This window comes from Primulina huaijiensis, chromosome 11 (assembly GCF_012295235.1).
Source record: "Primulina huaijiensis isolate GDHJ02 chromosome 11, ASM1229523v2, whole genome shotgun sequence".
Classification (NCBI taxonomy): domain Eukaryota; kingdom Viridiplantae; phylum Streptophyta; class Magnoliopsida; order Lamiales; family Gesneriaceae; genus Primulina; species Primulina huaijiensis.
In genome coordinates this window covers 1,702,672-1,728,176 of record NC_133316.1, presented here as the reverse complement: position 1 = coordinate 1,728,176, position 25,505 = coordinate 1,702,672, and the positions used below count along the sequence as shown (strand labels likewise).

Here is a 25,505-nt window from a genome sequence, read left to right as displayed (position 1 = left end):
CGATCACCGAGCAGTCAGACGACTCTTCAGTAACCCAGGATGACCCGACCCCTTCGACGCTTGATTGATGCCCGCTTATATAGACGCTCTAATATCGCTCGGGCTCTTTCCCAGAGACCCCTGCGCTTGTTGGTTTAGCTCAGGGTTTTCTTTATTTCCTGCTTCCCTCCGGGGTTTTGACCGCAGGGAACCATAGCATGGGGGGACGTCTACTTCGGGATAGAGAGGAAGCGCTAAGGTCCATCCCCAACATTTCTTTCTATTCTGTCGACTGAGACCACTTCCAAGTACGTCGTCGAGCTGGCGAGAGAGATCCTCTATAAGTGATACATGTATTTGATGCCCCGCCCAAGAGAGAGAGCCGAGTCCTAGTAGCCCTGCTGAATGGGGCTCTTGTCCCCAAGAATTCACATGCTTCTCGGGTTGGGGGGTCAACCCCGGATGTGCCGGCCGAGGGGCTTGAGGAAGTCTCTTCTGTGCTTTCGGACTGAACCAAGATGAAATGAGAAGCTTTTTCCTTTGCTTCAAGCTGTAATAAGAATAACAGTTCTTTCAATCCCCGGTAACTATGCTTTGGGGCTCAAACTAAATTCCTCAATCTCTTTCTGACACATGGCTGAGCGCCCTTGTTTAGTGAACGGAGAAAAAAGTTATCCTCGATTGACAGAGAAAGCCGGTTCTTATCCCTTGCTAGAGTAAGAAAGCATCTTTATGTCCTTCCATAAGTACCAAATGCGCGAGCAAGAGCTAGAAAGACGCCAAGAAAGGAGAATATTTTGTTTAATTAATTTGTTTTAGTTAATTTTGCAATGAGAGTATTTATTTGAATTATTTTGTTATAATTGTGTTAATTAGAAGTTTAATATGATAAAGTATAATATAAATATATTTTTGACGGATTTATATTAATTGACTGTTTCTGTTATGTTGTTGTTAGCAAATAACACGAGTCTAACGATTCAGTCTATTGAACTTATTATATAGATCATGTCGGATATGACTTTTAATGATTAAAAGGTTGGACTTTGGATCGAAAAGAGAAAATCTGGATAAATAAGCAATCGATCCTCCAACTTTCCAAAAACATTCAGATAAGCCCTCACATAAACACAACCAAATTAGTCCCTTCCAGGTTTCATTGCATTGAAGAGCCGTAGAGAAAGCTCCAGTCGGCGGTCTCATGTCGGCGGCCACCGTCTCTGTCCAACCTCCGCCTTGGGCCGCTAAATTTCAATCACAATCGCACTATTTCTCCACCAACTCCCATCTTCCTATCACGAACTTCCTGCCATTGCAGAGCTGCCGCCCCGCCGCTACTCTTCTTCTCCTCCAGGTTACACCCTTCCTCGAAGTGTGCAGTAACAACTTAACATATTATAGTGCAATTTTATTAATACCTGAATTTCTCAAAATGAACAGAAAGGTCGGGATCCAATTCGCAATAATGGCTTTTGGGGAGTGAACTCGCGAAGCGGTATGGTGATGGGTGACTATGGAGGTGATTTTGACGATGATGACGAGGATGATGATGAAGATGAAGAGGAAGACAGGAGCTTGGATCTTCTGGTCAGGTTTGTGGAGAATGTGTTCAAAAAGGTGTCGAGGAAAGCACGCAATGCAGTTAAATCCGTTCTTCCTATTCCTATCTCCACCAAATTGGTAGGAGTAATTTATCTAGTAATTTCTTCTTTAGGTCTGTTTAATCTAGTTCTCATCCCTGAGAAAGGTGGCTTAGTTAAGGAGGAGTTATAGTTACCATAAAGGTGCTGAATTCCCATTTCAGATTTGATTTATCCTGACGTGAATGATTGAGTGTAAATTCTGACTTTTTTGGGTATTTGTTATTCTGAGAGCCATCAAATTTTCCATCGAAGAGAGTGCATAATTGATTTTGAACAGAATTTTGATGATTTTTCGGTTTTTAGAGATGCATGATATTGGTGCTTTTTTTTTTTTTTCTCAATCTTGATGTTTGAACATGCTATAAAGCATTTAGACTGCGAGTACTGTATCCAAGAAATTGAATCAGGCCTTTTAAAAAAAAGAAAAGAAATTGAATCTAGAAGCTGGCATCGAAATCTTCCTCTCTTTTTACACGTTTGGAGCTTAGTCAATGAAAATGTTTTGTCAAGCTTGATGTGAAACGTTCCCAACAAACTAGTTTCCATTATGGCTGTGAAGTTTGTTTTTAAATTCATGACATCGTGGGATGGTTATTGGTCCAATTGTTCGTTTAGAGTGCTGTTTTAGCGAAGTCATATGCACTTATACAAGAGGTTTGTTTGCGAAGAAACTGAAACCTGATGGAAATAGGAAACAGCCAGTATTGATCAAGGTTGTATAGAGCTGTGAAACTTACTATATGGTTTGTTTTATTTGTTTAAAACAGCAGCTTTCTAGTTTTCTTTGAAAGAGATTGTTTTTGTTCTTGAAAGTGGTTGTTTATTTCTTTTGGGATGTAGGTGGGATTTGCTGTCAATGGAACTATAATTCTAACCTTTTTGTGGGTTCTGAAGGCATTCTTGGAGGTAATGAATTCTTTTCTTACTTTCAAATTTGTTTTATACAAAGGGAATGGTATGCATTCTATCTGTTGGTTTTATCGTCCTCTATCTCTACCAATCCTTAGCAGGAAACAAAATTTTTCTGTTATTCATCATTAGCTTTGATCATTGAACAGCATTTATGTTCTTTCCTTGGTTCTGGGGTTTTTTGTGGTACCTGTTAGAACAAAGCTTTTTATGGTCTTTTGGCGTAATTTTTGAAACCTTTAGTTACCTTTGTATACCTATTTTTGATTGATTGAGGATGTCAACATCAAAGATAGTTTGAAACAAATGCTTTTAGGGTTCGCTTGGACGGATTTCAAATCCATTCAATTGCTATGAATCTATCATGGGTGAGTTTCTAATCCACCATTTTTGAGTGTGATTTCAAATTCATTATTTAAATCCCTCCTCAAATCAAATCTCTCATCCCAAATAAAATCTTTCAATCCGAGTGCAACCTTAATATGTTCAAAGGTTGGGCAGTAGCAAGGATGTTCAACTCGGGAGTTATGCTTTTGTTGGCCGTAACAAAGTTGAAATTTCTCACTCTCATCGGAGCATCTGGGGAATCTTTTTTCTGTAACCCTCTCGCTGACAGGTTCAACTGCTGCTTTTAACCAGAGGTTGATTTTATATTTTTATCAACCGTTGCCCCAAGTGTCTTGATCCACTACTATTTAAAATATTTGAGTTTTGTCTTTACTGTCAACTATAATTTTTGGTGTGATGGCACACCCGATACTTGAATGTTCCCACTATTTTTCTGTTATTTTTAACAGTTTTGTGGACTTTCCTGAGATTTAAAATAGCCGGGTGAAAAAATCGAATTGCAGATGGTTTTCCTGTTAATTATTAGATAATAAATATGGGTTCATAGTATATCAAGCTTCTGTCTTGCAGGTTACAAAAGGGATTCAGCAATCTCTCGTTGTGAAACATTAAAGAGTATAAAACATCAATTCCTTATAATGCATAGAACCTCATTATCTGCTTCAGAATTATTGTTTCCTTATCGTGTATCCATGCGAACAGAATTTCCCCTTTGGGGCAGGGAGGATTTGTTCGAGAAGAATGGCCCCTTGAATTTGCACCAAGTTGCAGTTGAGTTGTCGGGATTAGGATATTACCCTTATTCCCCCTCCCCCCTCCCCAATACATGATCCATCCATCCATCCACGCTTCATGTGCAGTATTCTCTCTCCATATGGATTTTAATCATATATCCCTGCTCTAAGAAAAGCAGTTTCTGGCAATGGCTTTTTAAAGCATGATTGCACCAACTGATTGGATGCATAATCTACATACTGTTGCATATGTACGTACGTATACAATGTGTATGTTCTCCTTCAGTTTTTCTGTTCGAGTATGATAATCTATGAATCATGCTAGTTTTGAAACTTGGTATCTCCAATTTGAAGATCAATGTTCTTATTATGTTCATAACTTTTTTGGGGGCTCCATATAACACCGGATTGTTTCGGTTCCAAACTTCCAACATTCATTTCTCCTTTATGTATCATTTTAGGTAATATGCACCCTTGGCAGTGTCGTCTTTACGAGTATTCTGTTGATTCGTGGAATATGGACTGGGATTTCCTACTTCCAAGAAAGCCGTAGTTATAGAGCAGAGGACGATGAACCTGAAGCTTGGACTGGCACCCAACCTGCCATTTGAATGGATCATTTGCACCAAGAAGAAAAATTCATAAGACTCATGCTTGAGTGGACACCTGGGACAAAGATAAACATAGTCTAAAGTTCCATTGTAAGACTGTACATGAAGTTTCTGGTTTGTCGACGAGTCAGATCTCATCCTCATCAAGCTTGCTGGTCCATAAAGATTAGTAGAAGTCAAATCCACAAATCTGTGTACTTGTCTTGATTCGTAATGTAACTATGTAAGCAAAGTAATGACTTTTGTCTTCTCCTCTTGGAACCCGGCAATAACAGCAGTTTTCAATGAATCAGTACACCGGAGAATGTAACTAAGATACTCATGTTAAAATTTTTTCAAGAATATTTTTTGTATGCAAAGGCTAGTCCCGAATCTGATTCAATTAAAACCAAAATTAAACACAAACATAGAGCTTAAAAAAGCAGAAAATTATAAGGTGTCCCTTAGTACCTTCTTTTCAGGCAAAGGCACTAATAAGTACCACTTTCAATTGTCTTATCTAATTTGGACATATAACTAGTTTTTAGTTAATGACATGCTATTTTTAGATCATTGCATCGAGGACTTGTTTGGTAGAATGAATTAAGATAAGAATAGAATGAATATTCTCATCTCATTTTCTATACTCATATTTGATAAGATGATAACATTAATTTTAAAATAATTAATAGAGTATCAAAAATAATTATTTTTTTATTTTAATAATAATAATATTTTTTGAGCAAGTTATTATTTTGAATTTTTAATTAAAAAATAGTTTATTATTAAAAATTATTTCATTCTATTTTTTCAGTACCAATGATTTGAAGAAAATATAACTATCATTTCATTCACATCTCTATTCAATTCCAATATCGATTTCATTCCTTCATATCAATCATATCTTAAAAATACATCAACTGATTTGAGAAAATATTTGTCCCACTGGGTGTAACACACGTGAGAACTTTCAAATGCATCGGCCACACTAAATTCATTCGGGGCTCTCTTATCAACATTTTCTAAAGAAGAGCTTGCCACATATAGTTTGCTCAATATAATTTAACTACACATTTAAGATTATGTTATAAGAGTATGTTTAACTGAATTCTAATTTTTATAACAAAAAAAAACATATGAACTATTGTATTTATGCAACATAAATATCTAATAAAAAATATAATCATTTATTTAATAACATTTTAATGAAAGTTAATATCATGTGTTGATGATTCAAATACTAAAATTTCACCACACATCAATGAAGACGAAGAATATAATAACTCACATACAAAATCTGATTTGACTGACTTGGTGGAACAAAGAATCAATCTCAAAATAGCTTCAGACAAATTTACTATCGTTGAAATCTTTGAAAACCCCATTAAATCAATATTCATTTATGTATAAAATCCATGTTTTTTTTTTGATAAAATCCATACATAATCAATGACCCAATTTATCCATTATATTGGAAACCTTTTGGATTCTTCCGAACCTGTTGCGACTCCCCACCCTCTTATAGTAATCGTCCTTTGACTTTATTAAAACGATTCATGCAATACAAATAAAATTCTAATTTCAAAGACAAACACACACACACAATATATATATATATATACACACACACACACACACACACACACACACACATAGACACACGCCATGACTACATTTCTTGAATTTTTTCAATGCATTAGTTGGAGGGATGTTTGGAAAAAGTTATAATCTTTAATTTTTTTTGTTTCAGAGTTATATTTAGGGAACAAGATTGAGCAAATATGACGAAGGACGCAAGTTTCAGCACTGAAGTGGGAGATGATTTTTCTAAGTTCGATGATGATGGTCGCATCAAAAGAACAGGTAAATTTTTTTTTTTCGAGATATATATATATATATGTATATATGTATATGTATATATATATGTGTGTATATATATGTGTGTGTGTGTGTGTGTGTGTGTGTGTGAGGTTTTTAAATTTGAAGTTTGTATTGGACTCAAATGGGAGAATTTTTTCACTGTTCACGTATTTTGGATATTTATTCTTTTAGCATGAAGATGACTTTGAATTTTTATATGTGAGCGATAAGCGAACGGTCACTCACGGTTTACCGTTTTTAGCTTAGGTGGCCGTCGGTGGTTTTTTTTTTACCTAAACATCTAATTGTTTTTGTTTAATTATTTAATATTCAAGAATTTATCGAATTCAAACTCAAAATGACATAGTTTTCCTCTTTATATGATACAAATTGATTGAAAAATATGTCAAACAATTTTTTTAAAAAAATTAAAGATAAAAAATTCTATATATTATGTTAGGCGACTTCTAAAAATAGGAGCGGTGAACAACTGCCCATCTTCAGAACACTGGGAAATATATGTTGTTTTGTTTTAAAATTACTTTTTATGATATGTATCTATTTTTTTTTATCATTCTCGCCTTCTGAGAAATTTTAATCCAACTTTTTATGGATTTTTCTACGTTCAATTTAAGTTTTAAATCAATTCTCTAATGTATATATATATATTTTAATAAGAAATTGAAGTTCTGAGCTTCTACATTCTTTAAATTTTATTTTCTTGTCAACGAAAACTATAAACAAAATACTACATTCACTCAAAAATTTCCAATATCAGCTTCTGATGGAATCGCCGGATAAAATAATTTCATACTTAATAAATATTTTTTGCATAGCTTGTGTAAGATAGTGGATACAATATAAATTACATAAATATTTTAATTTTTGTATAATATAAAGTAAGTTTTTTAAATAATAATAAATAAAAATATAATGGTTCATTTTAAATTATTTTAAAAATAATTATTAATCTTTACAAGATGAAGTTTATAAACGAACCTAGCTTTTTAGACAAAGCAAAAAAAGAACTGAAATTAGTTACTCTGATATATTTTAATTAATAGTACTAATAGATATAATAATATTGATGATATAAATTTGCACTGTCTAATTGAAAATGATGTTAAATTTAACATTCTATGTACTAATACAATATAAAATAAAGTCCATCAATATTACGAACCCGAAGCCATTACTTTTTGAAACGCGGTAAAATCGAATGTATTCTGAAAACTACGTTAGTCGGGTAAACAACGTTGAACAAAATCTGTATGACAGATTCGTCCGAAAAAATGTCGGAAATAATTGAAATCATGACCATTGATTAAGAGAATGATGGCTTTGAATATAGACAAAAACTTGTGTGAGACGGTCTCACGGGTCATATTTTGTGAGACATATATCTTATTTGGGTTATCAATGAAAAAATTACTTTTTATGCTAAGAGTATTACTTTTTATTGTAAATATCGGTAGGGTTGATTCGTCTCACAGATAAAAATTCGTGAGACTTTCTCACAAGAGACCTACTCTTTAATATATTATACTTTATCTAATGATGCAGGAACAACGTTGACTTGCACCGCTCACATAATAACCGCTGTAATTGGATCGGGTGTATTATCTCTGGCCTGGACCATTGCCCAATTGGGCTGGATCGCCGGGCCCATTGCTCTGTTGGCCTTTTCTGTAATTACCTGGTTTACATCAACTTTAATGGCTGATTGCTATCGATCATTTGATGGCAAGAGAAATCCTACCTATCGGGCTGCTGTCCAGTCTTATTTAGGTAATATTATGTCATGTGACGGGTCTCGGACCCGAAAACACGTCCCAAACTCGAGACTTTTGGTGTTAGAACTTTAAATTTATGGGGATAAAACATTAATTTTTTTTCTTCAAAGAAAATGTGAAACCACTTTTAGTCATCAATGTTTTTTCAAAGTGAAAGAACATGAATAATAATTTGTAGACTTTCAAGATTTTACCATGCATGGTCATGTATATATGCAGGAGGATTCAAGATCTTGCTCTGTGGGATAGCTCAGTATGGCGCTATAGTGGGCGTATCCATCGGATATTCCATCACCACTTCTATCAGCATGGTGTAAGTACACGACGACGACGCCGCAGGCTGAAAATTATACATTTCATTAGTCCAAATGAACATTAATTTGGATTGCATACGTGAAGCCAAATCAATGTATGGTGCCTAATCTAAACGTTTTTGTCGTATGTTAGGGCGGTGAAGAGGTCGAATTGCTTCCACAAAGAAGGGCATAAATCCGGTTGTCATGTAGCAAACAATGTCTACATTATGACAAATGGACTCATTCAAATATTTCTGAGCCAAATACCGAATTTTCACAAGCTCTCGCTGCTTTCGATTGTGGCTGCTGTCATGTCTTTCGCCTATTCCTCCATCGGCCTCTCTCTTTCCATGGCAAAAATCGCAGGTGATCACCATTTTACAAAGCAATTTCCCAGTATTTTGATTTGAATACATAGTTAACTATGCCCTTTACATGTTGTTTGTGATGTAGAGGGAGGGCATCCTAAGACTAGTCTAACAGGAATACCAATTGGAGATAATATGACAAGCATGGGGAAGATGTGGAACACCTTTTCTGCTCTTGGAAACATTGCATTTGCTTATGCTTTCCCTCAAGTTCTTGTCGAGATTCAGGTGGTTTATTCGATTTAAATTTCGTTCATATGTATTTACTTTGGATGTTGTTTTCATCAAGTTAAGTGCATTTCTGCATGTTTGTAGGATACCATAAAATCCGGAGGCCTGGAAAACGTTGTCATGAAAAAGGCGAGTCTAATTGGAATCTCAATCTCCACCATTTTCTACATGTTGTGTGGGATATTGGGATATGCTGCATTTGGCAACAATGCACCTGGAAATTTTCTGACTGGATTTGGCTTCTATGAACCTTTTTGGCTCATTGACATTGCTAACTTATGCATTGTCATTCACCTCATTGGAGCTTATCAGGTACGTTTTCGTCATCGTTTGATTCAAGTTTCGATCATTCCGTGGTTAAAAACAATTGAAATGGATTTATTTCAACATATATAGGTATACAGCCAACCACTATTTGGTTTTGTGGAGACCTGGGCCAGAACCAAGTGGGGAAATAGTAAGTTCATCACAAAAGAATTCCCAATCGGTGACACCTTCAGCTTAAACTTATTCAGGCTGGTTTGGAGAACCACGTACGTGATAACCACCACAGTTGTGGCCATGCTGTTTCCATTCTTCAATGACTTTGTGGGGCTTGTTGGAGCCATTACCTTTTGGCCTTTGACTGTTTATTTACCAATAGAGATGTACATCTCGAGAGCGAAAATAAGGCGAGGCTCTTTCGCTTGGGTTTGTATGCAGTTTCTCAGTTTTATTTGCTTGATTATATCGCTGCTTGCTGCAGCTGGATCCATCAATGGACTGTTCAAGTCCCTCGCGACCTACAAGCCGTTCCATTCGGTGTCGTAACCTTGTGTTGTTTGCTCTGTGTAACGAATGAATTTCGCAGCTGGGAAGGAAAAGTATGTTGCATTAGTTATTAGATCTTTGTGAAGTACCCTATCGAAAACACTCGAACTCTACGAGTTATGAGGAAATATGATATCTGCTGGTAATAGTGCAATTCAAATATTTCAAACTTAGTACTTAACAGATTTTTAAATATGAAATCCACTTTTCCAATATTCTCTTCACGTACTCCAAATTTACCGACTTACTTGGAGTTGCTGAGTAACCCAGTAGGGGCAACAAATTTTTTTAAATATTTATGTAATTTTTGTATTTCGCTCCACTTAAATCTAAGAAAGAGTGTGTCTCATGTGATACCGTCTCACGGATCTTAATATGTGAGACGGGTCAACCCTACCCATATTCATAATAAAAAGTAATACTCTTAGCATAAAAAGTAATACTTTTTCATGGATGACCCAAATAAGAGAGACGGCCCGTGAGACCGTCTCGCACAAGTTTTTGTCTCTAAGAAATTGCTTCCTTTTATCCTGTATGTATATCTTTTGATCCCTGTATAAATTGCTTAAAATTATCTCACTTCATTTAAATATATGTTTACTGATTGGACTTGTGTATTATATTACAAGTGATGAGGCAGATTCACCGTGTTGGAATTAATTACGGCTATTCCTTCCCTTGTTTAACGGCATAATTGCTGCATTAAATTTAACATCTTTATCCTTAACATCTTCAATTATGTCTTTTTTTTGTGTCTCAAAGGTGGCTTTTATATTCTGTCCATTTTAATTAATATGACATGAAAAAAGTTTGATTATGTGTTAATTAATGTCAGAAATATCCTACGAAAACATAGGGATATGCATGCTTAGCAAATCTAGCATAAAATTTATTTATCGTGCTGCCTAGAGATGACAACGGACCAGATTCCATATCTTCTCCGATTGCCCGTTTATTTAATCGGATAAAAAATCTCATCAATATCCTCCCATTCGAGTTAGATATCAAATTCTTGATAGGATTCAGAAGAAATTGTCATCTCTAATGCTGCAACAGTGACACCCTTAGTGAAAAGAGGTGCGAACCAAAATTATCTAATTCCAGTGTAATGAGAACTATTGTTTCTTTATAAAATATTTGATAACCCGCCGCTGAATGGGGGTATCTTCCTCTTTCTTTGCCATCATGTCTCGAGAAATTCAACTGATTCCGGCACCAAATCCAATGTAACGCATGAATCATGGGTCATGAAATTTCCACGACTCATTTCTTTTCTTTCTTGGAGATTTGAGCTAAATGGTGTGAACAAGAGAAAATTTCTGTACGAGGTTACAAGGATAATACTTGGGACGACAAAATGTGAGATATTTTCAGACCAAAGGCAACCCATGTCCCCCATTTCTCTGAGTGTGCTGCCTTTTGCTGATTGATGTTCATACATAGACAGTTTGGATAACCATTACATTCAGTGATGACATATACATATACGTGGATATATATAGCAGAATGTTGGGATATAGTGCTTTGTCGCGTTCGAAAAACAAATGAAAAGTAATTATCAGAAGGCATCTTGAATTTTTTTAAGAAAGAATTTGCGACACATCTAAGTGTAATTTTGTCAGCACATAGTACTGTGGACACTCAGAGAGACACGAGAAGCCTATCGCTTTGTATATGTAGTGATTCCAGGTTTGCAACGTATAACAAACGCCAAAAGAATATCTATAGCATGACTTGTGTACCTGAATAAGGACATGTGGCTTCTGGCTAACATATAAATTTATTTTCAAATATTTACGGATTTTTAACAAAATTCATACATTTTTAATCGCCTTTTATATTTTAATTATCTCTTCATATTTATCTAGATAAGTAGACGTTCGAGACGAAATCAACCAAGACTCATATTGTCACATGAATTTCTCAGTGTATTGATTCGAGTTCGAGTCTTCCCCATACCCCATATTAGGATTTCAAAAAAAAAAGAATTATTGTATGCCTTTCATAATACCTGTGGGACGCTGTAAGATTTTTTTCCTCTATATAAACCCTACTTCATGTGCATCATTTCGCACCAAACATTTATCTCCAAAATCATAATGGGAAGTCCAACAAAAGCAACACTGCCACCAGTCAGTCTTTTCATTATCCTAACCATGTTGCTTTACTCCGGTAAAGCACAAAACACCCCACAAGACTACTTAAAAGCTCACAATACCGCCCGTGCTGAGGTCGGTGTTCAGCCTATGACATGGGACGAAAATGTTGCGGCTTATGCACAAGATTACGCGAATCAACACACTGGTGATTGCGAACTCGTGCACTCCTCGGGTCCATACGGGGAGAATCTTGCTGAGGGGAGCGGTGAGTTAACCGGCACAGATGCGGTGAGTTTGTGGGTCGGGGAGAAGTCCAACTACGACTACTCGTCCAACGCTTGCACCGGAGGTATGTGCGGACACTATACACAAGTGGTCTGGAACGACTCGGCTCGGCTCGGTTGTGCTCGGGTTCAATGTGAGAATGAGGGTTGGTTTGTTTCTTGCAACTATGATCCTCCAGGCAATGTCATCGGCCAATCTCCCTATTGAACAACGTAGTTCCCCTTGTGTCCTGTTTCTAAGTTTCTATTATCCTTTGGCAATTAATGATGATGAGGATCATATATAAAAGATCTCGCATGTATGCAAATATTAGTTGCATATTTTAATTAAATTCCAAGATCTCGCATGTATGCAAATATTAGTTGCATATATAACAAATTTGAAGCTATGTATGGTAGAAGGTGTCAGCCACCTCATTGTTGGGAAGAGTTCGATGAAAAGCAATTGAAAATTCAAGAAATGCACTATAAAGTCTGGTTAATCCGTCAAAGAATGAAAGCTGTACAGGAGGTTTCCTCATCCGTGTCATTAAAATCAAAAGTAATAGTAAATTAATTCTAAAATTCATGACTGAAACTTGAGGATCATCGTTGATGTTTCTTCTGATCCCTTAATAAAAGTTGTGATTTTGTAAGTTTAGAAGTGATATTACTAGTGATAGTAGATTGTATTTCATGTAAAATAATTTGTCCACCATTCGGTGGTATATTCATTATAAATATCATATAAATGAGTTTTAATATTAAACAAAATCGATGAGATATTATGAACCGTTTCTGTAATAGGTTCTAAAAAGTAGAGTCATTCAATATTAAAGATTATGCCGCAACATTGTTGTAATCTGGTGTAAATAAATCTTTAAAACGTAACAAAGTACTAAGCAATTGATATAAAAAATTCCATCGAGTTTCATTAGCAAGAGGAAATTTCTTATATCTAATTCCGTTATCAATTACTAGTGCTTTCTAATAGCGACATATCTTTTTTCACACAATAATTTTCTACATAGTTTGAACTATCGTAGTAGTCATGATTTCATCAAATGCACATGTAATACATAAGTTGATAATANATATATATATATATATAACATGAATGTAATTACCTTCTAAAAGTAGTCTCAATGAATCTTTAAGGTATTTAATTACAACATTATTGCACTGGCATTATCTAATATTATCGACATTATTTTCCTTTGTATGTCATAAACCTTAACAACATTTAAAACATATCTAACTACAGTATATCCGGTGTGTGACGATTCCAATTTACCTAAAGAGAAAATTATTTTTTGCATAGTCCAAGTTTCATCAATCCAATGATATGTAAAACAAGATAAAATTTCAGTTTTATATTAATCCAAATATCAGTTGTCAAACTAACTTTACAAGTAACACTTGAAAGATGTGAAATTAATGAGTATTTGTTTTCTTTATACATATCAAAACAATATTTCTTAAGTGTATGCCTAAAAATATTGTGAAATTCGAGTGAATAGTACTAGTAAATTCACAAAACTATATAGTTCAGCTGTTGAAAAAGGGTTGACAACATTTCGTAACAAATTTAATAATGGTTTTTCGAGAAATGTCTTTTGTAATTATAAAACTTTTAACAGTTAAATGATTAATTTTTTGTAAAATTAGTTCTCTGTCGAGTGACTATAAGGTATCGAGATCAAATTTTTGTACCTTCATAAATTGTTTTTTCAAAATTCTGGTACCATCGGCATCACAACTAGTTTTGTAAGAATATCAATTTTTTTTTTTTTTGCAAAAGAGTCATTCATATCTAGTTTTTGTTTTAAATTTTGAAGTGATCTCAAACTTTGTTTCGCTTTGTTCAACCCGCCATCGTGATCTTTACCATGTTGCTTGCTCCGACGGACGACGATGTTCAAAAATTCCCACCACCTCCGTTGGGAAGTTTCATAACATCTTCCTTCTCATGTTCGGCTTCAACTTCGTCAAAGTCGAGAATGTACGTAGCCAAAATCTTCATCAAATTCCAATAAAGGCACACCACACCCTCACCTCTGTCCCTACCATCGACATTATAATTCGAAGAAGACATCATTGAGATAAAATTTAGTGAATTTGTAGTAAATAATAACAAATAGCAAATATTTTAAAAATAATAACAAATAAGAGATTGAGTGAAATAGAACTTTCTAATTATAAAAATGAAATTGTTGTGTGAAAATATTAAAAAAATAAAAACCACTCTTAATTTGACCCCAATTTTTTTGTCAGTTTGTCAAATGATTATTATATTTTTTAAAATTCAAATCGGGTCTGTTCCAATTAGTTTTTTCCATTTAACAATGGATTCGGGACGGTTTTGGAACCAGTACAACCGAATCGATTCCGGTTTCAGGCTTAATAAGTCGGTTCCGATCCGGTTCACATGCCTGGTCCATGATGTTAAAATATTTCATCAGATTTTACGAGGAATCGTTCAAGTCGAGGTGGAATCGGTTTTGGAAATTGATGATGTGGCGTTTATTAACTTCTGGATGTATTTTATTATTGTAAACTCATTGATGACGTCATATTTTATTATTCAAACAATTTACAACATCGGTACCGACCCGACCCGAAATATTCTCAACGCGTTCATAGTTTTTCCCCCTTCTGCCCAAAACCATAGAAAATCCTTTTCCTTTCTCCCTTTCGGAGGCTTGAATTTAATTTGAACAATATGGTCGTATAATTTGTTTGGAATTTTGGTAAATAGAGGATTTTTGGAAATGGGAAACATATTTGTGAAGAAACCGAAGATTACAGAAGTGGATAGAGCCATTCTTTCTCTGAAAACTCAAAGGCGTAAGCTTGCTCTATACCAGCAACAGGTATACTTCTAGCTCCTTTGTTTTCTTAATCATTATTTCGTCATAATTTTTGTGGTTTTTGATATGATTTGATCCAATTTTTGATTCGTAAATTTTGTTTGTTTAGATTGAATTTCCTATTGTTTAGCACGATATAAAATCAGTCAATCAGTTGGAAAAAAAGGAATAAAGGGTTGGGTATGTGGCATTATTGAAGTCAATGCTGATATTTTTCTGTTTTCTTATGATTGGCTGTGATATCTTAATTAGGGTAATTTAGTTGAGATTGATCAGGCAACGGTTTTACGATATGGTTATGGGTTGGATTGGAATTCAAATTGCTGCAAATGTCGTTTTATTATAGATTTTATGTATACATTGTTATTCTAATTGTTTTAGAACTAAAATGACTGAGATCAAGATTATTCTATTTAATATCGAATTTTCCTTTAAAATTTCATGCTATGATGATATAATCATTTTCAATCGACCTTACATTGCATTCATAAGAATTTGAATAACCAGAGTTCACTATGCTGAGCTTCTTAATCACTCTGATACTTTTTTGTATCATTTAACTAATAACGTTCCTCGGTTTTCTGTAAATTTGAATGTTCTTCAGAGAGACTAGCATTTATTGATGATCATTGAACATGCTCAGTTTATTATCTTACCCAGTTCGTTGTTTACTTGATTTTTTTTGTCGAACAGTTTTGTATTTTCATACTTTGATTAGATTTAGCAAGAAAATGTTTCCCCTGAATTCATAAAATTTCTCATCTGGTCCTGCCACGACTTCACCTTCCCTGTTGATATTTCGATGTTAGTGTTATGTCTCACAAAAGTTAAGATGAGTGCAAATGAATCCAAAGAAATATAAGAAGAAGAAATGATAATTTTGTATTCACTTAATACGTAAATCCCAGAGCAAAGATCCCCGTACAATATTCTCCCTTGTAGAATGCTAGTAACTCCCTTTACAAGGAACAAGACGAAATGGTGGTGAATGAATCCCACACCCCCCCCCCCCTCTTCTCTCATATTATATTCTCTAATTCACGTGTTTTCCCATCCCCACTGCTGGAAATATACACATCTACTCATGGATAATGAGTTTTTGGGCCCGCATAAATTGGGTCACGACTTGGTTCCATAACAAGTGGTCACCCCAAAATAAACAGGGGAAACAGAATTACCTCACAATAATTATTATAAGTAAAAGTTCTTGTTACTGACTTGCAAAACAGGCGCAAAAACTGCCGTTATCTTGTACTCTAAAGACAGAGTACCTTGTCAATGTTCCATGGTATTTTTTACTTAAATCTTTTCCATCCTCAATACTTTCAGCTAGATAATGTGATTGAAGCTGAAAAACAAGCTGCAAAAGACTTGCTTCGGGAAAAGAAGAAAGATAGAGCATTGTTGACACTAAAGAAAAAGAAAGTCCAAGAAGAGCTATTAAAGCAAGTGGATGCTTGGCTGATCAATGTTGAGCAGCAAGTATTTTTATTTTCCAGAGATTTCTTTTGCTGTTATTTGCTTTTATGTTGTTCAAATCTTTATCTTCTCATGCTGTTTTGGATTTTCCCGCCTTATTTTGAAACAAAACTTCCTGATTTGTAAGTGTGAAGTGTTCTTCAGTTGGCAGATGTTGAACTAGCCAGCAAGCAGAAAGCTGTGTTTGAGAGTCTGAAGGCCGGAAATACTGCAGTGAAAGCAATACAAAGTGAGATAAACCTGGATGATGTTCAAAAGCTGATGGATGATACTGCTGAGGCAAAAGCTTATCAAGATGTAAGTTCCCTCTTGCCACTCCAATTCTTTATTGGAGTGGTTTTGAAAATATTGCTTGCTCCACGGTGTCTTATGGTATAGGTAACTGCTTATCATCAACGTTTTTTTCTTCTACTGGAGACATTTTTAATCGTTGGGTATGCTATCAACATGTTCTCAGTGCAATTCAGTGTTTTTTGCGTTGTTTTTACAGGAAATGAATGCGATCTTGGGAGAGAAGCTGTCTGCCGAAGATGAAGAGGAAATTTTTGCAGAATTTAAAAATCTAGAAACACAGGTTTTTTTTTCTTTTTTATTTGCATGAAATTGACTCACACTTTGGATTGGAATTTACTTTTGAACGAGTAATCTTTCATTTTCATGACATTGATTAGTTTTACCAGCTCATCTTGTGAATGTTCCCTGCTTCCATTTATTGAACTTCTCATTCTTTCATGTAAACAAGTGTCTGATCAATCTGTATGCTTATCACTTCAAAAGAAACTGTTATTATCAAATTCAATGGGTCCTATTTTATTGTTTTACAGATTATGCTTCAAGATCTTCCAAAAGTTCCTTCTGCAGCACCATCCGTTGAAGAACAAGAAGAGAAGCTCGATCTTCCTGATGTGCCAATGAAAGCACCAGCTATCCCCGGAAGAGTGACAGATTCTTCATCAGAATCCCGATCAAAAGGTATGCGTAAGAATAGGCAGTCATCCACCCATTCATGTACGGTTTTGGATTTTCCCATTTGTTATTTTACATGACTATCACATACTGAAACTATAATGCTCCGTTCCCATATCAGACCGTGCAAAAATGTGAATGGACTCATAAATTATACAGTGAACTTTTATATGAACTTGGTTAATCGTTTGTGCAAGATGAGTCAGATGTGAAATATTCGACTGAGATTTATACTAGCAAATGCAAATGCAAATACTTGATCATGTTACGTCCCTGCATGATTTTTTTTGGTTGAATTATGATGGTTGAACCTATATTCATCATGCAGCCTTGGAGGAACCATTGTCTGCTTGACGTGGAATAGTGCTGGCCATTTGCAATCTGACATCATTACAACGGCAAAAAAAAACCTGTTATGGGTGCGTTTGACAGGAATGCTTGTGGTCAACATCACACTGTGACATAATGTTTAATTTTATACCTACATTTGGCTTAAAAATATAAAATACATTCCTAGATTTGTGATGAAAAACACAAATATTTAATCCTCATATTTTGTGTTGTGTACAGCGATATTTGGACCGTGTTTATTTTAGTCATCAACCTTTTGCAGCATCTGCTAAATAGAGATACAAAGTTGTGTCCATTGAATTGTTTCAGATATCATTTGTCTTTGTACGTGGTAATTAGTATATTATCATCAGTAATTTAGTATGTTTTTGTATTTACATGCGCTTATTACAAGGAAGAAGCTGTAAAATTTAATATCTGCAAGATAGGGACCTTGTCATATTTTCCCTGGAAGTGTACTGATGAGCTAAATCTGGTCGAGTATATACCATGACATACATCAGACTTCCAACAGCTGAAGCATATGGAAAACTTTTTATTTCTTCTTCCTCATCCTCTGTAATAGGACTTTGCTTTGAGTTCAATTTGAACTTTGAAGTGATTGGCAAGAGGAAATCCAACCGCTGTGGTCTGATCCATGTTGAACCTCTGAAGTACCTTATCAATATACTTCTCATGTGACAACAAGGTCTTCTTGGCATAACTGTCTTGATGGATTTCCATGCCAATAATTCTTTTTGTTGGTCCCAAGTCTTTCATAGAAAAAATCTTGCTTAGTTGCTTTTTTAGGCCTTTGATTTCAGAAGCATCTTTCCCAACATTCTACATATAGCAAAAGCACCATCAAATTATCATCAGAGGTATCTTTGACAAACATACAATGGTCTGCAGTGGTTTTCTTTAATATTGACATCCATTTGTTCCACCTCCAGATCAAGCTCAGCTACTAACCCTAGCACAATCCGGATGGATGTCATCTTTACCGCAGGTGAAAATATTTCGTCAAATTCGACCTCATGTTTCTGTCCGAAACTTTTGACGACAATCTTAGCTTTGAATCTTGGTTGACTACTGTGTTCTTCGTACTTCAATCTGAACACCCACTTATTCTTCAAAACTTTCTTGCCTTTCGACAACTTCACCAGCTCAAATGTCTAATTCTCATGCTTTTCTTGCATAGCCTCAAATGAATATATTCATGCTAACTGACGGGGGAAAACCAGAGAGCTTCGAGGAAGCTATTACCAGTGAACCTTGATTTTCATGATCGTTTGACAATTCTTCACCTTTAACCGGTTGTGGATTTACCGTTGAAGGCCACCATTCCAGATCTTGTTCAGATCCAGAATTATTTCCCACAGTCTCCAAAAATTCATTCTCCTGAAATATGGCATCACTACTTCTTCTAGGTTTTCGGAGATATGTATTGTAAAACTTGTAACCAAGTTGATCATCGCTGAAACCTATAAATATGAACTTTCTTGTTTTAACATCCAACTTCTGTCTTTCCTCTTTTGGTATATGAACATAAGCAACACAACCAAATACCTGCAAATTATTATAGGAAACTTTTTTGCCTTGTCACACCTGCCCCGGGACATCGTAATTGAGAGTGAGTGATTCAATATATATACAGCAGCAACCACGGCCTTATCCCAAAATTCCTTAGTCAGCTTTGCATGTGAGAGCATGCTTATGACTCTTTCTACCAAAGTTCTATTCATCATCTCAGCTAATCCATTGAGTTGTGGTGTCATTGGTGGTGTCATTTGATGTCTGATTCCGTTCCTTCTCCATATCTCATCAAATGTTTCTTCCCTTGCGTAGTTCACACCTTCAGAATGATTTTCCTGAACTACATACAGCTTTGACATCTTTAATCCATTTGCCACCACAAGTGATCCTCTTGAAATTTTACATAACCCCATTTCGGAAGGTTGTGCAGAAACCTTCTTCATCGAGTCTTTCGACCGATATCAGACTACGTCTATCAAGATCAGTGTAGAGCCATCCACTATGGTCAAGCTCACATCTCCCTTTCCCACGACTCTGGATAAGTTGTTATTTCCTATCCTCACTATACCAAAGTCCCCTTGTGTGTAGGATGTAAAGCATTCTCTTCGAGATGTGACGTGGACTGTTACTCCACTATTGTTCAAACTAGTTACTTGAGTTGTCAAATTTACGGACTCCTGCTCTAGCTCTTGAACAACATTGAATTCGTCAATGGCGTTTGTTTGCTCATCGTCGGTTTCATGTTTGTCTTTCGGTCGCCGACAGTATTTTTTTAATATGTCCGTTTTCTCCACAGCGATAGCATTTGTGTTGGCATATCTCTCTGATGACTTGCTTCTTCTTGGCTTGTAATATGTGTTTTTCTTCATCTTGCTTATCCCCTTTGAGGTATAGGATCCTTGAGATCTTCGCTTCATCTCTTTGTTCAAGATGTCATTCTTGATGAAGTTCATACTCACAACTCCTTATGTTGTTGTGTTCGTGAGCAATAAAGCTAGCACAATAAGAGCTATCATCTCGTCATCAAGTTTTATGCTCATACTTGATAACTGCTCCATGAATCCTTGAATCTCATTCAGATGATCTGCGACTAGAGTTCCTTCTTGTATCGAACCTGAACAAGCTTGCTCAAATAGAATAATTTTTTGTCAACTTCGTCCAAAACATATGAGCACGTGTCTCATTATAGATGTGATTATACACGTTGTCATCGACAAATTGTCTAGAAAGTCTTTTCTGATATGGAAGTTCATACTAAGCTGCAACCACGAAGCATACGAGGACTTCCTATAGTATTTGAGAAGCTCGCTCTGATTCTAGTTGTTGGGATATCATGGAAATAAACGATGTAACATCGCAGCGGAACATCATAAGTAATATTAACAATTAATAAGATGAACACCAATATTTATAGTGGTTCACCCCAAGATTGGGCTACGTCCACTCTAAATGGTTGCTCGCTATCTATCACCCACAAAAATGGTTGCTCGCTGTTAGCTAGTCCCCGTGCCATCTCTATCAGTTCCTCCTCTATTCTCGCTATGCTGCCTTAACATACATAAAACGCCGAACGAGGAGCTCGTCTGTCGAGCCATTCTAGACAGGCGGTTTCCTCCTTAATCAAGCTGGCGCAGGATGGTGGAGAGAGGAAATGGGACATTGTAATGGTGCTGAAGTTTTTGTAATGATGGATGTTCAAGCATGTGCACTGTATTCCAAATGAATGCAGAAGCTGATTTTTATCAATTCCGGATTTCTGAGGATGCAGAAAGAGCAAATAAATACCCATCCCAAAAACGACATTTGTTACAAGTAAAAACAATTACGATGACATTCAAGATTTTTTAAAGTAAAGAAGCATTCCAAATTTTTGTTAGAAAGGGAGCCTAAAAGTAAGGCATGATAAGAAACCACGTTCAGAAACAATAGATGCACATTACTCATTATAGTTAGTGTTTCAAACTTACACCACCACCAATCACTAAAACCAAGTTAAAACTACAAACTCTGTTTTTCCATCAGGTGTTATCATGGAGAAGTGATCTGATTCCTGAGACGGCTAGAACGCCTCACCGGTGTAATAACTTCCACGTCCTCGTCTGTATTCGCCTGTGAAGGTGCATATAACTAGGATTAATAAACTAATCACAGGTAGATAAAGTTAGAAGCAAATTCTTTACTTACATGTTTAACAGGAATTCTTTCGTATGTGGTGAAGCTTCCATATGATTGTGAACCCGTGGAATACCCTGATGAAGAAGCCAATGACTCCCTTTTTGAATACCTCTTCGGTTTGTTCTCCAAACTTTGAACTTCATTTGCTCCTTGCATCTCTTCGTAACTTTTTTGAAAGCTGCTGATTTCGGAAGGGCATGATCCACCGAGCAAATCGACCTCTGTGAGGGTGGATAGCCTCCTTTCTTGCGAAATGTGCTCTGTGCCTGCAAATTCATCGTCCAGTTTCTTAACCATCGATGATTTGGTTGGCGCAACAACGACGACGTTGGCCAGACTTGGTTTTTTCTTGTTCAAGTACACAAGCGCGGCAACTGTCGATAAAGCCACGAAAACGGAAGAAATGTCAATGATGTAATTTGCAAGAAATTTTTCTTCTGATGTCTTAGGTGGCGACTCCAGTATTGGTGAGCTTTCAACAGTTTCTTCACCAGACGAATCAACTTCTAATGAACTTTCATGGTTCAACAAATTAACATCAGAATCAGCTGAAGATCCAATATCAGTTTCACCCTTGAAGTTTTCAGCATCGATGATCTCAGGCTCCATTTCTACATCTTTGGCTTCAAATTTACTTTCTTGATCATGAGAAGAAGGAGCTAATTGATCATCTTCAGGGGCAACTCCATTTTCACCATCTACATTTTCTGAAATCTTATGCTCTAATTCAGAAAATATTTCAAAATAAGGATAGATTTCTTCAGTTTCTAATTTGTCATATTCTTCAATTTCCTCATCAAATCTTTCATCGGTATCTACTGCGTATTCTTCCCCTGCAAATTCCTCCAACCCATCTTCTTCTTCAAGATCCTCCATCAACCCCTGATGGATCTGAAACTGTTCCTCATTCCAAATATTATTTTGAGGATCAGTAAGATTCATGAACTGCAAAGGGCCTATTATTTCTCCTTCACTGAGCTTCTTCATTAGGGAAGAAATGAGAGACAAGGAATCAACTTGGAACTGATTAATATATCTTGCAACCCAATCAAATTTCTCCTTTGATTGGTGATAAAGATCACTAAAATCAGAGAACCCCGAATCTTTTAAAACGAGTTCATCAAGTAATGGAGAATGAGTAATGTAAATTGATGCAAAAGCAAACAAGAAAATCAGAAACATAGAGCCACAAATCAATCTAGAGAAACCCCGTGGTTTCTTATCAATTTTATGCGCGAAATTCTCTGGCATGTCATCAGTAGAAGGCAAACTGACCGGTAAAGATTCAGGCCGTTCACCACCAGGGGACAACCTTTTGTCCATTTCGGTTACTCCTACTACCATATCAGCTGAAGCGGTAAGCTCAGGTTCCTCCTCTTGCAGAACCTCAGTCTGAGATTCTTCTGTGCGCTCGGAATCTGATATGGTTTCAGACATTGTATCTTCAGTAAAACAATCTTCTTCTAACCGCATGAATTCATCTGAATCCAGCCTGTTCTTGTTCAAGAGCATGTCGATCCTGGGATTTGGTTTGTAATAAAGAAATTGAGGCCTTGGAGAAAGGTAATTGTTTTTAGGATCATAAGGAGGCATGGATGGATCTGCATCTAGGGGGGCTATGGATGGAGAAACTTCTGAACAAGAACTCTTGTTCTTTAAGCTCAATTCGATAAAATTATCATCTGAATCAGTGGTTGCTGATTCAGAATCTGTAGGTGCATCTAAAAATGTCACCTTTCTCAAAGGCTTGGAAACTGCAGGATCTTCAGGAATAGTCTCAGGGTTCTGAGACTCAGCAACCTCTGCGTCCACGAAACTATCAATGGAGTGATTCTGGTCAAATCCAAGGTCAGATTTTGGCTCTAAAATTTCAGAAACATCATTGGACGAGGTGGAGAAAAACATAGCTTTTCCTTCAGATAAGGACATTGAGGTTCGAACAGGATCATTTCTCTCCACCAAGACCTTTTTCCTTGGAGATGGGGTAAATTTTGAGGCGGCAGAAATAGTAGGTGACATGAAATTCTTGGAATTTTTTACCGGAGTCCGGAGTTTTGCAGCCTTGAAATTCATATCTTTTTCATCGTTCTCTTTTTCTTCACAAACGTTCAAAAATGAAGCCACGCAGCTTTCTTTGCCCACCGATCTTCTTGCAAAATCTGAACATTCTTCCAAACACAAATGAACAAACAATCAAAACCCACTTCTGAAAGTTGAAAATAAAGTATTATTCCTACCAAAACCAAGAAGCTAACAACTAGAAGGCACAATAATTCTGAGACACAGAAAATGAACACAATAAAAAGAATGGATTCAAAAGAATATAAACAAACCTGATGGACTATTGGCAGGGGTGGCGGGATAAAATCTCCTCAGATTAGTAAGAATAGAGGGTTTTCCAGAAGGATTGTTGCCACTGAAACTTTTCCTAGTTGAAGGGTTGTTTTCTTGATTTCTGGAATTGGGGTTGAGATTACTCGGCCTGGATGCATTTGGGGAAGGAGATCTGTTTGAAAGAGTAGCCATTGGAGAGAAGAGAGTTTCTTCACGATCAGAATGGAAAGAAGGGAGAAAAAGATCTTGAATCGATTTGATTGTGATTATGATTCTGAAATTTGATTCGAAAATGTGATGTAACGGCTACTTACCGAACAAAGAACAAGAGTAATTTTGAATGTTCAATTTTGACCGTTGGGATTAAGAATTTGGGTAAAAAAGAGAGAGAACCGTTGGATTGAATCATCTTTCTTTGTTCTCCAGCTTTTGACATTTTTTATTTATTTATTTTTCAATTTATATTTGATACCATTTATTTTAGTATGCGATAAATTTGTTACAATTGAATATCGAATTCGTTACTTTATTTTAAACTTTAAATCATATGAATTATAAACGACAATGCAACATATTTTTATAGAGAGTAGTAATGAGAAAAATCTAGAAAACAACTAAAGTGTGTTTTTGTCTCAGAGCATCCACCATGTTGGTGCAGCCAATGCTCTCCAATGGTAGCGCAGCCCCCTTCCTCTGCACCAAGGCCTCTGAGCCAAATTTGGTGCAGAGGTTTTCAAATTTTTTTTAATTTTTTTGTTTTTTTATTACAAATATTTATATTAAAAATATAAATATTATTTAAATAATAGTATAATATATATTTTATTATAATAATTAGATATTTAATAATAAAAATTAAAGAATAATAATTATTGATTTTTAAATATTTATTTATTTATGTTAATTATTAATAATTAAAGAATAATTTAATTTATTGCATTATAAATATAATTCATAATTAAAAATATATTAAATAAAATATAATAATTAATATATGTAAAATAAAAAGAATATTTTGAGAATATTCTTTTTGGTGTAAGATTTGAATTAAATGGGTTGGAGATGGAAGTTGTATTTGGTGCAAAAATCGCACTATTTTAGTGTAAAATTTGCACCAAAATAGATTTTGTGGTTGGAGATGGCCTTACATTTATATTTTACCAAAATCTCATCCATTCCTTTTTATTATTTTTAAATATTATATTTTTAGTAGTAATGTTGCAAAATATTGTGCTTCGAATAGCTTCTTTATTTCGTAAATAATTTTTCTTTCTTACTCATTTTTGCTTAAATATGATTAGATGTATGGATTTAAGTTAACATTTATTTCTTACACAATTCATATATTTTGATGAGTCAAACTATGCATGTTACATAATCAAAGATCACGTTGATATAACATAAGTAATGCTCGGTTGCCTTGATGTGATTGGATTATTTATTACATATCAATCAAATTATTAATTATTTATTTCAAATCAATCAAATTAATGAATATAAAATTACATTATTATAGTTCATATCTTCATTTATTTATATCTATTTGATTACTAGAATGAATAAAAATATAATTTATCATATCTCAATTTTAATCAATCAAATCAAAAATAATATTATTTATTCAATACTATTTTCAAATCATACTAAAATATTTTAATAATTATGATATGGCTATCTCAATTTTGGTCTCTCTCTGTAGCTTTCTCCCATAAACGGGCTCCCCTCAAGGGTCTTCTACCTCACGGGCTTTCACATTTGTCATTACTCATAGAATATCATAATCCCTAAAAAATGAGTTCCTTTCGCTTCCCCAACACTCAAACCTAGGACCTCCAGATTTAAGTGCTTAGGTTCCTAAAATGTTGGTACCAGTTGGGCTACTCGAACCTAAG

General features: G+C 35.3%; 5 protein-coding genes across 6 annotated transcripts; 4 read left to right on the top strand and 1 right to left on the bottom strand.

The window, feature by feature from the left end:
* The first annotated feature begins 1,092 nt into the window (after window positions 1-1,092).
* Window positions 1,093-4,574, top strand: LOC140988866 (uncharacterized). The gene is made up of 4 exons (XM_073457942.1): window positions 1,093-1,333; window positions 1,420-1,659; window positions 2,463-2,528; window positions 4,075-4,574. The coding sequence occupies exons 1-4, from the start codon at window positions 1,181-1,183 to the stop codon at window positions 4,222-4,224; spliced, it is 609 nt and encodes a 202-aa protein (XP_073314043.1). The 5' UTR covers window positions 1,093-1,180; the 3' UTR covers window positions 4,225-4,574.
* A 1,355-nt stretch (window positions 4,575-5,929) lies between these two features.
* LOC140988794 (amino acid permease 6-like) lies at window positions 5,930-9,656 on the top strand. The gene is made up of 7 exons (XM_073457865.1): window positions 5,930-6,066; window positions 7,627-7,851; window positions 8,076-8,169; window positions 8,304-8,518; window positions 8,606-8,748; window positions 8,836-9,063; window positions 9,148-9,656. Exons 1-7 carry the CDS (start codon window positions 5,985-5,987, stop codon window positions 9,559-9,561), a joined length of 1,401 nt encoding a protein of 466 aa, XP_073313966.1. The 5' UTR covers window positions 5,930-5,984; the 3' UTR covers window positions 9,562-9,656.
* A 1,982-nt stretch (window positions 9,657-11,638) lies between these two features.
* LOC140988676 (basic form of pathogenesis-related protein 1-like) lies at window positions 11,639-12,221 on the top strand. Its single transcript, XM_073457713.1, has one exon. The coding sequence runs from the start codon at window positions 11,661-11,663 to the stop codon at window positions 12,150-12,152; it is 492 nt and encodes a 163-aa protein (XP_073313814.1). The 5' UTR covers window positions 11,639-11,660; the 3' UTR covers window positions 12,153-12,221.
* A 2,294-nt stretch (window positions 12,222-14,515) lies between these two features.
* Window positions 14,516-17,822, top strand: LOC140987347 (vacuolar protein sorting-associated protein 20 homolog 2-like). The gene is made up of 6 exons (XM_073455811.1): window positions 14,516-14,796; window positions 16,123-16,275; window positions 16,417-16,569; window positions 16,763-16,846; window positions 17,097-17,244; window positions 17,567-17,822. Exons 1-6 carry the CDS (start codon window positions 14,695-14,697, stop codon window positions 17,590-17,592), a joined length of 666 nt encoding a protein of 221 aa, XP_073311912.1. The 5' UTR covers window positions 14,516-14,694; the 3' UTR covers window positions 17,593-17,822.
* Window positions 17,823-20,462: 2,640 nt separating this feature from the next.
* On the bottom strand, window positions 20,463-23,912 carry LOC140987381 (uncharacterized). Of its 2 annotated transcripts, none has more exons than XM_073455858.1 (3): window positions 23,613-23,912; window positions 21,289-23,447; window positions 20,463-21,213 (listed from the first exon to the last, which is right to left on the bottom strand). In XM_073455858.1, exons 1-3 carry the CDS (start codon window positions 23,803-23,805, stop codon window positions 21,133-21,135), a joined length of 2,433 nt encoding a protein of 810 aa, XP_073311959.1. In that variant the 5' UTR covers window positions 23,806-23,912; the 3' UTR covers window positions 20,463-21,132. The 2 variants fall into 2 exon arrangements, with proteins under 2 accessions (XP_073311959.1, XP_073311960.1); XM_073455859.1 differs by having other exon boundaries at window positions 20,465-21,213; window positions 21,289-23,438.
* Between the last annotated feature and the right edge of the window lie 1,593 nt (window positions 23,913-25,505).

Excerpts from the sequence above, each read along its gene's own strand:
- LOC140988866 (XM_073457942.1), top strand. The coding sequence starts at position 1,181 with ATGTCGGCGGCCACCGTCTCTGTCCAACCTCCGCCTTGGGCCGCTAAA. Across the intron at positions 1,334-1,419 it reads CTACTCTTCTTCTCCTCCAG|AAAGGTCGGGATCCAATTCG; the intron begins GTTACACCCTTC and ends CAAAATGAACAG. Across the intron at positions 2,529-4,074 it reads TTCTGAAGGCATTCTTGGAG|GTAATATGCACCCTTGGCAG; the intron begins GTAATGAATTCT and ends GTATCATTTTAG.
- LOC140988794 (XM_073457865.1), top strand. The coding sequence starts at position 5,985 with ATGACGAAGGACGCAAGTTTCAGCACTGAAGTGGGAGATGATTTTTCT. Across the intron at positions 6,067-7,626 it reads TGGTCGCATCAAAAGAACAG|GAACAACGTTGACTTGCACC; the intron begins GTAAATTTTTTT and ends CTAATGATGCAG. Across the intron at positions 8,749-8,835 it reads AAGTTCTTGTCGAGATTCAG|GATACCATAAAATCCGGAGG; the intron begins GTGGTTTATTCG and ends GCATGTTTGTAG.
- LOC140988676 (XM_073457713.1), top strand. The coding sequence starts at position 11,661 with ATGGGAAGTCCAACAAAAGCAACACTGCCACCAGTCAGTCTTTTCATT.
- LOC140987347 (XM_073455811.1), top strand. The coding sequence starts at position 14,695 with ATGGGAAACATATTTGTGAAGAAACCGAAGATTACAGAAGTGGATAGA. Across the intron at positions 16,276-16,416 it reads TGATCAATGTTGAGCAGCAA|TTGGCAGATGTTGAACTAGC; the intron begins GTATTTTTATTT and ends AGTGTTCTTCAG. Across the intron at positions 17,245-17,566 it reads ATCAGAATCCCGATCAAAAG|CCTTGGAGGAACCATTGTCT; the intron begins GTATGCGTAAGA and ends TTCATCATGCAG.
- LOC140987381 (XM_073455858.1), bottom strand. The coding sequence starts at position 23,805 with ATGGCTACTCTTTCAAACAGATCTCCTTCCCCAAATGCATCCAGGCCG. Across the intron at positions 23,448-23,612 it reads CCCTGCCAATAGTCCATCAG|AATGTTCAGATTTTGCAAGA; the intron begins GTTTGTTTATAT and ends TGTGTTTGGAAG. Across the intron at positions 21,214-21,288 it reads AAAGAATTCCTGTTAAACAT|GCGAATACAGACGAGGACGT; the intron begins GTAAGTAAAGAA and ends GCACCTTCACAG.